General features: G+C 36.3%; 1 protein-coding gene across 1 annotated transcript; it reads right to left on the bottom strand.

Annotated features, from left to right (window-relative positions):
• Window positions 1-1,790: 1,790 nt before the first annotated feature.
• MSMO1 (methylsterol monooxygenase 1) lies at window positions 1,791-14,561 on the bottom strand. The gene is made up of 6 exons (XM_058193115.1): window positions 14,397-14,561; window positions 12,454-12,761; window positions 7,031-7,179; window positions 6,343-6,469; window positions 5,487-5,641; window positions 1,791-2,607 (listed from the first exon to the last, which is right to left on the bottom strand). The coding sequence occupies exons 2-6, from the start codon at window positions 12,706-12,708 to the stop codon at window positions 2,400-2,402; spliced, it is 894 nt and encodes a 297-aa protein (XP_058049098.1). The 5' UTR covers window positions 12,709-12,761; window positions 14,397-14,561; the 3' UTR covers window positions 1,791-2,399.
• Window positions 14,562-15,146: the final 585 nt, after the last annotated feature.

Genomic DNA, 15,146 nt, shown 5'->3' with positions numbered 1-15,146 from the left:
TTTTATTTAACTGAATTTATCTGATTTGAAATTCATTGTTTGTTTCAGTATTAGGAATGTATCCTTATTACTGTGAATTTCACAATGGCCCACTCAACAACATGAGTTTGTACATTTGGATCAAAATCTGAAGGTAAATAATTAGCTTGTTCTTTAACTTGGCCCTGGATCCTTCAAAGACTCAAAGTTCACTGAGACTAGGTCTAACGTTGCATTGCAACATTGATGATAGAAGCCATGATTGGTAGAATTTCATTTCATTTTAAGGGTGCGGAATTCCAAATGGCTCTGGGAGCTTACATTTTAAAAAGTGAAGAATTATCGTATTTTTTAGTGTCTAAAACACATTTCTTTCCTCCCCAAAAAGTGGGTGGAAATGTGCATCTTAATACAGCAATTGTTGGCGAAGCCCCACCCACCCGCCAGCCACCACCCTTCAGCCTCTGCCTCCCAGCAATTTACCTCCTTGTAGCAAACAGCCTGGTCAGCTTCGGCACAGCCTAATTTAGCACAAGCAGCTGATTGGTGGTTGGATTGGCCTCCGGGAATATCGTCTATCAGCTCTTCCAGGCTGCAGGGATCGCCGTCTGTTGCCATCGCTGCTACCGCCTATCACCACCTCCACGCGCCCCATTTTAGGCCTCTACACGTCCCAATTTTAGCCAATTCCAGGCAGCGGGGATAGGCGGTGGCAGCTTCCAGGAGGTCAGTCCAACCACCAATCAGCTGCTGATAAATTAGTGACATAGTTATCTGAATCTGGCTTCCTCATTGACTTTCCTTGTCAGGTCACAAAAGGTGATCACGTGACCCCTGGACACTGCAACTGTCATAAATACGAGTTAGTTGCCAGGCATCTGAATTTTGATCACATGACCATGGGGATGCTGCCAGTCATGTGAAAATTGCTCATAAATCACTTCTTTCAGTGCCATTATAACTTTGAATGGTCACTAAATGAACCGTTGCTAAGTCGAGGACTACTTGTAGTGGCATAGAGGATTCATCTCAGGGGAGTAAATTCGGCTGCTTCTCCTATCTATTTGACTAAATTGAAACAAAATAAAAAAATATTAGTATATAAATTAAAGAAAACAAACTTTAAAAGGTATGGTGGGATGGGGAGGAAGAGATAAGGAGGCTTGTAGTAGCATCCTGCCATCTTCGAGGGGGGGGGGAAACATCTGTAAAAATAAAAATGTAAAAACTCCTGCAAGGAAATGCAGTTATCCAGCCAATCCTTTTGTAGTCAAAATATTCAAATTCAATTTCTTTTTCCTTCACTTTATTTGTATAAATAAAATGCTTTTCCCAGCAGCTTTTTCCATATGCATAATTTTTTTAAACTATAAATCACTCTTATTACATTTCATGTAAAAAATATATAGAATAAGCACTGTTTTTGAGGGGACATCAAAAGTGGAAAATGCTGGCACAAAAATACTGTTCAGTGCCCCAAAACCATAAAGCTATACCCCATCCAATTTCTGCAGCAGAAGGAAAAATAGATAGAATCCCGGTTAAGCAGGTTATACAAGTTAGTGTTTTCCATAGTAAGTCAGGAAAGCCAAGAAGTATTCAATATAATCTAAAGAAAGTTCCTATGGTTCCCTCATGTACATATCTAGGAATACTTTTGACTGTATGTAATATAGATGGTTAGTTATCTAAAGTCTCCACTATCAAATTTGAGTGCCAATACACATTCTGTTCTAGTTACCTGCCATTGTGTATTAACAGAAACATAGCACTTATTGTTTGATAGGAACAAACCAAAAGGAACCAGGAAATAATAGCCTGAACCCCAATATTATTTTATTGCCGTACAGAAAACATGACGAAGAAATCAACCACAGCTATTTTAAGACAAATTAGCTTAATAAACCAATCAGCAATTTACAGTTATGTGTAATACAGATTACAATAACAGTCATTAAAAACCAAGTAAAAATATCCTTTCTAGCAAATTAAGATGGTTTCTTAAATCTACTTTTTTACATGTAATTGGGAAAGAGGAGTCCCACAAAAGTTTTAATTGGTGAACTAAATGTAGCTGTTCTTTCTAAACTTTAGGATTCACATTAATGCCAAAAAAAAACAACCCTCCCTTATTTTAATGTACATCTTTTTTTTTTACATAATTTCAATCATTTGGTCATATTTAACATTTTCTTAAATATATATTGTATTTGTTTGACATATCTATAGGATAGAAAAAGCACAATCATTTAGAAAATGCATCAGTGAATGTTTTTCCTACTGCAAACCTAAGCTTGGTTTGTTTGTTAAAAGCTGCATTTTGCTTTGAATTGCAATACTTATTAAGTTTTCTAGTTTTAAGCAAAAATAAGAGGCCATGCCCCTCTTCGGTGCTCCAAAGAGTGTTGCAAATGGGAAATTTATTCCATCTTCTTTTCCACTGTGTCTTTCTGTTTCTTCATTTTCTCTTGGTAAGAACTGTATTGCGAATCCGTTCCGAGGAGTTTATCCCACCATGTGAAGGTTGAAGCGTAATTTCCAATGAAGTTCATATGATGGAAGTCATGAAAGCGAGACCCAGCATAAAAGGGCAGAAAATGTAAAGGATTCAGAGGAATATCATAGCCACTGAAAGCAAAAATAATGGAATGCACATTTTAATAATATGAAGCCATTCCTCACATTTGATGTATAATTTGTTTAGTGCTAAAGATTTGATATTAACATCTCCCAGTCTATCACCACTGATCAGCAACTTTGTCTTCCATTGTGCAACTTTACACAAAACCTCTGATGTTTGTACTGACTCCTGTTATTTCTAGGCACCTGGTTTTTCCTTGTCCTTTTCTGTTTTTATTACAAGTTCTTTCATTTCAGCTTATGTTTTATTCTAATCCCCTTTCTTTATCCAGGCTGCATTCTTGCATTTCTTTATGTAAAAAAAAACTCATATCTTTCATATTACTTTCTCTTTTTGGCATCTTATCTTTATCATTTGTTGTTTATATCTTATGATTTATGATCTATGACTTATCACTCTGATGTTTGTATGTACACCAAGAGCTTATGCACTGGATACAAATTCATTGTATGTTGTATGTCCAATCACACTTAGCCGATAAAGAATTCTATTCTATTCCATTCCATGTTGTCCCATAGCTGCACCCAGAACTACATTGTTAAGTTTTGGGAGTTATATGGCAGGTGCCCATCTTTTTGAATTCTAACGTTCTAGAGCAGGGGTGTCAAATACACAGCCCACTGGCCACATATGGCCTGTGTAGGCCATGCTCACCTCCACAAGCACAAAAACAATTCCGAAAACGTCACAATATGGATCACGATGCGATCAGGTTTGACATCCCTGTTCTAGAGCAATTTAGCTTCTTCGTTATCTATTATTTTTTTCTATTTTGTGGTCCCACCAGTTCTTGCCTGCAAGCAAATAGTATATTTTGCAGATCTTAAATTTACCATAGTTGCTATTTTGTCATGCCATTACTTGTAATCAGTTTGTGCAATTTTTCTGAAAGCAAACTAGGTGATCCACTGTTTCTATAGCTTCTTTGCAGAGGCAGCATTTGCTGTCTGTTAATTTCTTTTAAATTCCTGCTTTCTATGCATTGAGGACCCAGACTGTTGGGGGCAATATGCTGACTCTGTAAACTGCTTAGAGAGGGTTGTAAAGCACTCTGAAGTAGTATAGAAGTCTAAATGCTATTCCTATTGTTCTTAAGGTTAGGCCAGAATTAGTTTCTCTCTGTCTCTTTCTTTCAACTTTCCTGCTCTTAGGCATTGCCAGGTCTTTCCAATACTTAGTAAGCTTTCATGGTATACTAGCTTCAATGCATCTTCTTCATTGTCTAGATATATTTACAATGTCTTTTTTTCTTTTTCAACTGTCTTGTAACATTCTACATCTACCCATTTTCCTTGGTAAGTAGAGTCTGTCAACATTGCTGTTTGGATGAAGGGCATGATTCATTGTCATTATTTTCTGGTCTCCAATCTAGGACTTTAAGTTCTGCTTGACTGTGGTACGCTGTTCCAGCTGTGTATCTAATAAGTGGAATCACCTAGGTTATTGATGGAGAACCTTTTCGGCACCGAGTACCCAAACTGGAACAGAGAGGGCTCTGCGTGCCAGAGGTTCGCCATCACAGACCTAGGTATTAACTGCCTTGATGGTATTTCCTCTACTGCTTTGGGACTTTAAAATTGTCTTCACTCTCATGATATATTCACTTCTAACCTTTTTCTTGACATCAAAGTGCTTGATGTTGTCAGCTTGAAGGATGCCCAGGTATTTGTGATGATTGTCTTCATCCAAACTCTTGATGGCACTTGCATAGAGCATCTTGATTCCTTCAGTTTTCACTATTTTTCACCTGTTGATGGTGAGGCGGGCATATTTATCCAGTTCAAATTCCATTGCAGTATCTTGGCTGTATACATGGACAGTCTTGAGAAGCAATTCTATTTCAGATGGTGTTTTTCCAAGCAGCTTCAGTTCATCTATGTAAAGTAGACAGGATAGACTAGCAGATGTTTTTGATGTTTGATAGCCATGCCTTGATTTATTCAGTACTGTTGACAATGACAAGCAGGAGTGGTGATAGTGAATCTCCTTGAAATCTCTTTTGATATTAACATCTCTCAGTCTATCGCCACTGACCAGCAACTTTGTCTTCCATTGTGCATCTTTACACAAAACCTCTGATGTTTGTACTGACTCCTGTTATTTCTAGGCACCTGGTTTTTCCTTGTCCTTTTCTGTTTATATTACAAGTTCTTTCATTTCAGCTTATGTTTTATTCTAATCCCCTTTCTTTATCCAGGCTGCATTCTTGAATTTCTTTATGTAAAAAAAAATTCATATCTTTCATACTACTTTCTCTTATTGGCATCTTATGATTTATCATTTATTGTTTATATCTTATGATTTATGATCTATGACTTATCACTTTGATGTTTGTATGTACACCAAGAGCTTATGCACTGGATACAAATTCGTTATATGTCCAATCACACTTAGCCGATAAAGAATTCTATTCTATTCCATTCCACGTTGTCCCATAGCTGCACCCAGAACTACACTGTTTCTTTTATCAGGTCTTGATGCAGTCATTCTATTGATGAATTGTACAAACGTTTCTGATTTGACTGAAATTGGAGATTCTGCCTATAGTGTGCAATTTGAGCTTCATATTTGCTGATCTTCTTGGCTATTTGATACTTCATTATTTCCAGTGCTTCTTTAACCTTCCGTTTCTAGATGATATCTCTTGATCAGATTATTTGGTTTTCTTATTCTTCAGATTTTTTTTTCTTTCATCTATACAATATTCTATTTAACTAGTGAAAACCTTTTTGCCCAAACAGTATCTGAAGAATTTAGAAGCTTGTCATGGAGAAGTTATTGACAACTTTTTCAAATAGTTGTTTAAATAATTTTAAAATTTTTGAATCTGAACACAAAGAATCATAAATAAGTAACAGAAGATTACCTGTGAACATCAATGGTCTCTATCAAACGAAAAACCATCCATGCCCATAGCAAAACTAGGTGATTACAGAAGACAATTATTCCAATGAAGAATCCAGTTCCAAGGATTAAAGTTTCTAAAGGATGTGCATATTCAGCTTGCATCCCAAATGGTGCCTGAAGGAAAGTATACAGAAAAGGTTTGTGCACCTGTATCCAAACTGAAGAAAAATTTCATATATATGCTTCAATATGACTATTTCAGGAGGTCATCTTTCTTCATGTGCTAACCTTGAACTCACACAGTTTCAGGAAATGTAAGACTGAATAAATTGAATGCATTTCTAAATGTAAGAATATTTGGTACTGCTAACTCTAGACAGCTCCTTAAAACAGTAGATACTGTATAACTATGATTTAAAGACACACAAATAAGATTCTATAGATCAGTAAACTTAGGTATTCAGTGAAGTTTTCCTCAACGTTTTAAAAAGATTGTGCTAAAGAGGTTGCTTGAAACTAATTTTCATATTATTTTAGAAACAGAAATTAGTTATTCAAATAAAACGGACAAATGTACAAATGTTTTGCAAAAAATATTGTTGGTTTACTGCAATGTTTAAAACTCTTCACCACTTGTAAACCTTTCTGGCCTCATACAGTAAGAAGAACTTTAAGTAAAGAAATCATATTGATAAATAATGAAGCCCGGGTTTTGTCTATTTCTAAAAATAATAACTAACACATGTCCATTGCATGAAATTTTAAGGCTGCAATCATATACCGAAACAAGTTCCAGTGAGTTGCATGGAATGTTCTTATTGGTAAGTGCATATACAACTTAACCATGTAAGCCAAAAACTTAAGAAATTACATACAAGAAATTCATGATGTACTTTGTGGATGTATTTATATATTCTCTTATGATGAAGTAGTCGATGCAAGAAATAATGCCAGGTATCTTCAATCACAGCACACCCAAAACACTGAGCAACTATCACAAACCTTTAAAAGAAAAATTAGCTTTTGAGATATATATTTGTGCAGTCTATCCAATGACCAATGCTAGAAACCTGACATAACATACACTGAAATTTTAATAAAATATTTTTTCCTCGTGGAGCAACAAGCACAGCAAAATAAATTGTTGTTTGAGAAAGACAGGAAACAGTAGTTACATATGATGTAGTTTATATTATATTTAAAATAAAATAGCACTTAGACTTCAATTTTCATCTTGAATAAAGATATCTAGGTATTATTTATTATATTTGTATTTGTTTTGTAGAATGAATAAGTGATAAAATTTGAAGAATGTATAGAGATTAACAGACAATTAGGAATAACAGACCCTGCCTCCATGCAACTAGTCTATTAAATTAATGTTTCACTTTCTTGTCATTTTTAATAAATTTGAAATTACTGAACCATAGATTCAAAAACATTTTTTGGTCAAATTTCTAGAAATTTCTCCCAAACCCAGTCCTTTATCAGTATACCAATATTTTTAATGTGTGGAAATATGTATTTTTAACAAACAATGAAAAATAATTGAATATATCTTACCATCTTGGCATCCTTTCCCAGTCATAAGGAATATTAAAATATTCTGTGAAATAATAGGTACCACATATGAGAGGCAGCTGAATAAAAAAGTGATTGAACATAAGTTTTTTGAAACATTTCCACTGTCCTGTCCATGTTTCTGGTTTATCCTGTAACAACAGCAAATAAACAAAAATGTAATTAAATAGTACATATAGCTAACTGATTACATCTATCCCCTCAGGCTCTCTTCCCAACTACAATGATGCCAACCTAAAACATATCACAACATATTCTGTACTTTTGTACTTCTGTTGCAATGTCTCCTACAGTATATGTAACGATTTGAGGTTATACAATTTTGTCCTTGCCTTCCATTGAGGACCTGTATACTGCACGAATCAAGAAGAGGGCCGTGAAAATATTTGCAGATCCCTCGCATCCTGGACATAAACTGTTTCAACTCCTACCCTCAAAACGACACTATAGAGCACTGCACACCAGAACAACTAGACACAAGAACAGTTTTTTCCCGAAGGCCATCACTCTGCTAAACAAATAATTCCCTCAACACTGTCAAACTATTTACTGAATCTGCACTACTATTAATCGTTTCATAGTTCCCATCACCAATCTCTTTCCACTTATGACTGTATGACTATAACTTGTTGCTGGCAATCCTTATGATTTATATTGATATATTGATCATCAATTGTGTTGTAAATGTTGTACCTTGATGAACGTATCTTTTCTTTTATGTACACTGAGAGCATATGCACCAAGACAAATTCCTTGTGTGCCCAATCACACTTGGCCAATAAAATTCTATTCTATTCTATTCTATTCTATCCCATATGCCTGTTTATTCCAATTACTAAAACAGGAAAATTATTCATAGTGATTCTCTTAATTAAGAATACAATCTTAGGCAACTTTACTTACAAACATAACTGTCAATGTTCAATGGTATTTTCTCCGTAAGTATGGATAGGACTACAGCAAAATAAGGTGCTTAACTTGAGTTCAAATATTACACTGCAAAATATGCATTCTTGAAATGAGGTGATTTGAATATGAACCATCTGATTTTTTTTAAATTAGAGAAATGTTCTCTGATTATTTTTAATTTCCATTTTATTTTTCCTGCATTGAGATTAATAACTTCATGTGAGATTTCTTCTGATGCAGAGGTCTCCAACCTTGGCAACTTTAAGCCTGGCAGACTTCAACTCCCAGAATTCTGGGAGTTAAAGTCCGCCAGGCTTAAAGTTGCCAAGGTTGGAGACCTCTGTTCTGATGCACTTTTTAGTCAATACAAATATTAGTGAGGATTCAATAAATAATTCACACATTATATAAGTTATAAATCAACTGGTGTAAGTTATAAATCTAGTTAAAGCTCTGCTTCAGATAAAGTTTTCTGTATGTGGCTGCCAGTTAAAGAACTGCCTGTAATTTCATGATATTCCATGAATTTCATAAGGACTTCTTTATGAAAAGAAGTCTTTCTTTAGTCTTCTCCCATCAAATAATTTGCACACATTAAGAACAGTTTTTTCAACAGTGACTAGCTCCAAGCTTTGTTCTCATGATTTTTTTAAAGTTATATTTTCACAATTTGTTGGGTGTAATTACAGAAGCTTAGCATTTATTTGCATCTCAGCATATCTTCGAATAGAACTTTGTAGTTAAGAGTAGCCAAATAATACCCCAGTAGGTAAATTTAATTTAATGTGATCATCAGAGTTTCAAGTCCTTTTTATTCCTTTCTTTCAATACTACCAGACAGAACTGAGATTTGATACCAATTTTTATTTTTTTTGCAAAAGAGCCAATGGACATGAATTTCACATTAGGATACCTCACAATAAGGACAAAGTAGTATCAGATCATTTTAACCTCCCAGAACACACTATGGCGGTCCTCAAAGTGACTATTTTGAGTGAGGGGTTTCAGGCAATCACAGAAAATCTTAACAGCCACAAAGGCTTTTAACACACTATAAATGTAATTATATGTAATTTTAAATTGTAATTTATTTTATATGTAGTTTGCATCTGTGTAACAATCTTTCCTCTCCCTTCACTCCCCCTCACTCCAATTCAAATCCTAAATGTAGTTATTCTGAGCATCTAAAGAAATGAACTTCAATGAGATTTGAAAATTAATGACACAAAAACAGCTATCCGAAACTTTCTGATATTTCACTAACAAAGTTAGTGTGTTAACAAAGGTTAACATAGCTCTTGCCCTCAATGTCAAATCTCAACCAGCAAATGCTCAGTCTTGCATATTGGAAGAAAGAACCCAATCACAAAGTACATGCTTGATGGACATTACCTCACAGATGACCCCCACCCTGTCAAAGACCTTGGAGTTTTTATATCTAACTAAGTGCCAAAGCCCACTGCAACTATATAGCAAAAAAGGCTCTAAGAGTTGTTAACTTAATTCTACGTAGCTTCTTTTCAAAAAACACCACGCTACTGACCAGAACATATAAAACATTTGCTAGGCCAATTCTTGATTACTGCTCGCCTGTCTGGAACCCATACCATATATCTGATATCAATACAGTTGAGCGTGTCCAAAGGTATTTTACGAGAAGAGTTCTCCACTCCTCCGTAACCAATAAAATACCTTATTCCACCAGACTTGATATCCTGGGTCTAGAAAACTTGGAACTTTGTCGCCTTCGACAGAACCTGGGTTTAGCTCATAAAATCATCCGTTGTAATGTCCTTCCTGTCAATGACTTCTTCAGTTTCAATAACAATAACACAAGAGCTACCAACAGATTTAAACTCAATGTCAACCGCTCCAGTTTAGATTGCAGAAAACACGATTTCTGTAACAGAATTATCTATGCTTGGAATGCATTACCTGACTCTGTGGTCTCTTCTCATAACCCCAAAAGCTTTACTCAAAATCTATCCACGGTTGACCTCACCACATTCCTAAGAGGACTCTAAGGGGCGTGCATAAGAGCACAAACGTGCCTACCGTTCCTGTCCTATTGTTTCTTCCCCTATATATATATATATATATATATATATATATTTATATATATATATATATATATATATATATATATATATATATATATATATGTTTATATTACCTTGTTTCTCCTCATATATATGTTTATATATTATATAATCCTTTATGTAATGCTTGTATATATTGTTACAACAAATAAATAAATAAATAAAATAAATAAATAAAATGTTTACAATGAGAATACATAGTTCAGTCAGGTGGAATTGAAAGCTTATCAAGAAACTAACACAGGAACATATATTTTTTCTAACCAAACGCAAACAACGTATCATTCCTAAAGGAATGAAAGAACCTCTACAGTCTGAATAACAGAATAACAGAGTTGGAAGGGACCTTGGAAGTCTTCTAGCCCAAGCCCCTGCTCAAGCTGGAGACCCCATATCATTTCAGACAAATGGTTGTCCAATCTCTTCTTAAAAACTTTCAGTGTTGGAGCATTCACAACTTTGGAAGGCAAGTTTTTCCACTGGTTAATTGTTCTGTCAGGAAATTTCTCCTTAGTTCTAGGTGGCTTCTCTCCTTGGTAAGTTTCCATCCCATGCTTTTTGTCCTGCTTTCAGGTGCTTTGGGGACTAGCTTGACTCCCTCTCTTCTTTGTGGCAACCCCTAAGATATTGAAACCTTGCTATCATGTCACTCCTAGCCCTTTCTTTTCATTAAACTCAAGAAAGCCAATTCCAGCAACCATTCTTTATGTTTTAGCCTCCTGTCACCTAATCATTTTGTTCTTCTCTGTACTCTTCCTAGAGTCTCAACATCTTTTTTACAAAGCTGGATGCAGTATTCCAAATGTGGTCTTACCAAGGCATTATAAAGTGGTACCAGCACTTAACGTGAACTTGATTCTATTCACTGTTAATGGAGCCTAGGATTGCTTTGGTTTTTTTAAATGGCTGTAGCACACTGCTGGCTCATATTTAAGTCATTGTCCACTATGACTCCAAGATACCTTTAATTCCTTTGACAGTCTACAGTCAAAGATAATACCATATTCTATTCTTAAAACTATCTCATCAGCATTTTTTACAACAAACAAAAGTTAATTACTAATGTCATCTCTATCCTGGAACTTCAAGTACATCAGAACTTTGCCACAACAACACACACAAAACACTTCTCCCTTCAGGTAATGTATAGAATCCCATGAATGCCTACAGGCTTCCAGCTCATCTCCAACTCTATCATGTATAGTCAGGCTCTACACAAAACCACATCGGTTCTGATCCACTTAACAGAAATGCTTAACTGGTGGAATTAAACCAAGCGTTCAAGAGATGAAACTATCCATAGAACAATGGAGAGTTTAGAAGAAAGCAATAGGGCCAACTCAATGGGTTGGGAGCAGCTAGCAAAAGGTAGGCATAAGAAACAGAACAACATAACACTACCTAGTCACTTACAGCTCACAGTTCAAACTATTGAAACATACTACTGAAACTACTGAAACTACTGAAACAAGCTACAGCCCATACTAAACAAAGACACTGCATTATCCTCAGGCAATTGGGTGACAGGCCCATACTTCCACACAACCAAACAAATTCTCCAAACAACAGAATCAGTAAGAAAAAAAAATGCTAATATGGAACCAAATCCTCATGTCTTATTTTGCTCCATCATCATCAAAAGCCTCAAGAAATATACACACACAATTAGAGGTGCCTTCACATGGTCTTTCTCTAACGTAATTCATGCCATCATCTACCAGGAATGTCCCTTTGGATTTTTCCATAGGACAAATGGGACAAACTTTGCACAAAACAATCAATGAACACATTTGACACCAGAACTCAAAACAAGAAAAAAAAATGATTTCAACTTTTTGACATTCAGTGGTATATTTCAAACTGCCAGTTTTGGAAAAACAGGATATTAACCCCCTCACTGAACGAGAGGTTGCTGAACTTGCATGTTATTTATTTTTATCCCCCATTTTTGATAAGTAGCTCAAAACATCAAACATACTTAAAATTCCTTCCTCCTATCCTCCCCACAAACCTGGGAGATGGTTGGGTTGAGAGAGAATGACAGGCCCAAAGTCACTCAGATGGATGGATGGATGGACAGATCTCTCAAAAGTTTTAGCAATCTCAGAACGCCTCAACAAACACAATGTTTTTAACATAATACAAATTCTAACTAATATAATAGTAATCTATTTTACACATAAACTGCATTTCCCTAACCAATGGTCTTCCCCTCCTTACTCCCATCTTACCCCAATTTAAATCCTACATTAGTATGATAAAGTGAATTGCATATGATAAACATTTATACATTTTAATAACAATTCTTAGCTAAATAAAGTGCTACCAAACTCCTGCTAATATTTTAACACTATAGATTAAAACATGGCTCTGTTCACTGTTAAAATTCTATCTTACCTTCTGTATTTTGTATTTTTGCATGTAAGGTATAAACTGAAATACAAATGCAGGTAAGCATATTAAAAAATAGAAAACTTCATGAGCAAAAAGTGAACCCCAAGTTGCAATCTGGAATTTAGTGTAATTGTCCAGCATAGAGGTCCAAGCATTTTTAAGTGGTTGCTGTAGTGGATTCGCAGGCAGCAAAGAGTCAATGTATTCTATAGCAAGATAGGCAGAATGCAGTATCTCAGAACTATTGTTATTCGTCATCGTTCAGTTCTGGCACATCACACTGATAGTTTGGTAACAAAGTTTCTATGAATCTGTAAAATGTCAAATTGAAAGAACTTGATAAATGGTAAAACTTAAAACAGCAATACAATATTAATATTTTTATTCTATGTAACAACTCTTCAACCAGTGCACACTACACAAACAGGTTTGTGATTGCTAGAATGTAAATTTGTAGTTAGGTAGGTTTTGAGAGTGGTTTCATCAAGAGTCCATGTAAAAATTCCACAAGGAATGAGATTCATAATTGTCCCCATTCTGAGCATATGGGTATGATTTACATTTTGACTATGGTCTCATATCAGGTGCCTGTAAAAACACACATGTAGAAGCCAAAAGGTTTTAGATGAGTAATTGTAATGGATTTCTAGATACAGATGGATTTAATTTGATAATGGCTTCACAAGAATCCATGATAAAAGTAGTTAGCTGCCTCAGAATTCTGAGTTTATCCAGGTTTATTTTAATTTATGTATTTTTTTTAAATTTGCATTTATATCCCGCCCTTCTCCGAAGACTCAGGGCGGCTTACACTATGTTAAGCAATAGTCTTCATCCATTTGTATATTATATACAAAGTCAACTTATTGCCCCCAACAATCTGGGTCCTCATTTTACCTACCTTATAAAGGATGGAAGGCTGAGTCAGCCTTGGGCCTGGTGGGACTCGAACCTGCAGTAATTGCAAGCAGCTGTGTTAATAACAGACTGTTTTAGCAATCTGAGCCACCAGAGATTATATTTAATATAATCACGAGTAAAGGCATTTTGCATGAGATAATATGGTACAGCTGATTTATTCTACCTGTTGCTTTCCAGAAGTGTTGCGATGCCATTCTAATTGCTAACTTCTACAACTAAAAAAGAACATGGTGCTGGGCAATGTGTGTCTAGAAAATTTGATAAGGAATGGAAAACACAGATTTTAATATCCTCTAGACAATTTTAAGCCATTCATTAACTCGGATCTGCACTGGACCTTTGTGAAAATAAAATGGGGAGGGGGGAGGGACAGATACATTGCCTTGAGTGCCTTGGAGAAAAGTCCAGGGCCAAATTAGCTTTATTCAGATGTTTCCTTATTTTGCAACCATTAAGAGTAAACCTATCATCTGTTGGGGAAGTACCTTGCACCTCATCTGTAAGAAACAAATCTCCCCTCCCTGATTCAGAAATCTGCTTTGTTTCTGATGGAGATGCATTAGAACAGGGGTCTCCAACCTTGGTCCCTTTAAGACTTGTGGACTTCAACTCCCAGAGTCCCTCAGCCAGCAAAGCTGGCTGAGGAACTCTGGGAGTTGAAGTCCACAAGTCTTAAAGGGACCAAGGTTGGAGACCCCTGCATTAGAAATTACTTTAAACGATAATGCATCGCAGCTAAACGCTATTCCCCCACCCCGCAAACACACACACGCAAATAAAAGGGAGAAGCAGCAAAACACACACAAATAAACATGCGGGGGAGGGGGGGGATTTGCCATTCTTTGGGGATGTTTAATATGCTAAAATACTGAAAAGCAGTGAGTTCACTTCGGGAAAGTGCCTGTTCCTGCATCTCCATCCTCCGCAATAATGAGACCGGCTCATTACGGTGCAAAAATGCAGAAAGGCAACAGGTCCACACAACCAACGCAGCCACACTAGAGCGATGGCTCTGGTTCACTTACCTGGCGCTGCTCTCTCCGCGAAGCTCCGGGATAGAGAGAGAGAGAGAGAGAGAGGTGGGGAGGAAGCAAATTCGTCCTCAGCGCGAGCTCTTTAGAAAGACGCCGCCCGGGAGACCTGTGAAGGCTTGCGCTGCTCCGATTGGCTAAAGCGCGAGATGTCGTCACGATCAGCCGTGCGCTCGCTCGACATCCCAGGGAGGTCCCGGATTGCTATTGGAGGGAGGAATGGAGTGAGGATGGGTAGGTTTCTGGAGGCAGCCTATAGTGAACATCACCCAGGTGGATAGGCGGGAGACTGTAGAAGCGGTGGTTACCACGGAAACCGCACGAGATTTTTTGTTGTTGTTATGTTTTGCTTAAATGAAAATGATATTTGATAGAATCCCGTTAAGGAATGCAGGCTTTCAAGCCAATGCTGTCATGCAGGCATTCATTGACCTATTGAATGCTTGATGTGAACCGCTCCAATCTTGACTGCAGAAAATATGACTTCAGTAATAGAGTTGTTAATGCCTGGAATGCACTACCTGACTCTGTGGTCTCTTCCCAAAATCCCCAAAGCTTTAACTATCTACTATTGACCTCACTCCATTCCTAAGAGGTCTGTAAGGGGCATGCATAAGAGCACCAATGTGCCTACCGTTCCTGTCCTATTGTTCCCTTTGATTGTATCCAATTCATATAGTTATTTCATACTTATGTTTATATATATAATTATATATTGTATAGTTATTTCTTGCTTATGCTTAT

Source organism: Ahaetulla prasina, chromosome 8, assembly GCF_028640845.1.
Source record: "Ahaetulla prasina isolate Xishuangbanna chromosome 8, ASM2864084v1, whole genome shotgun sequence".
In the NCBI taxonomy this organism is placed as follows: domain Eukaryota; kingdom Metazoa; phylum Chordata; class Lepidosauria; order Squamata; family Colubridae; genus Ahaetulla; species Ahaetulla prasina.
Note: the sequence above shows the minus strand (reverse complement) of the source record. Positions and strands in the feature narration are given on the sequence as shown.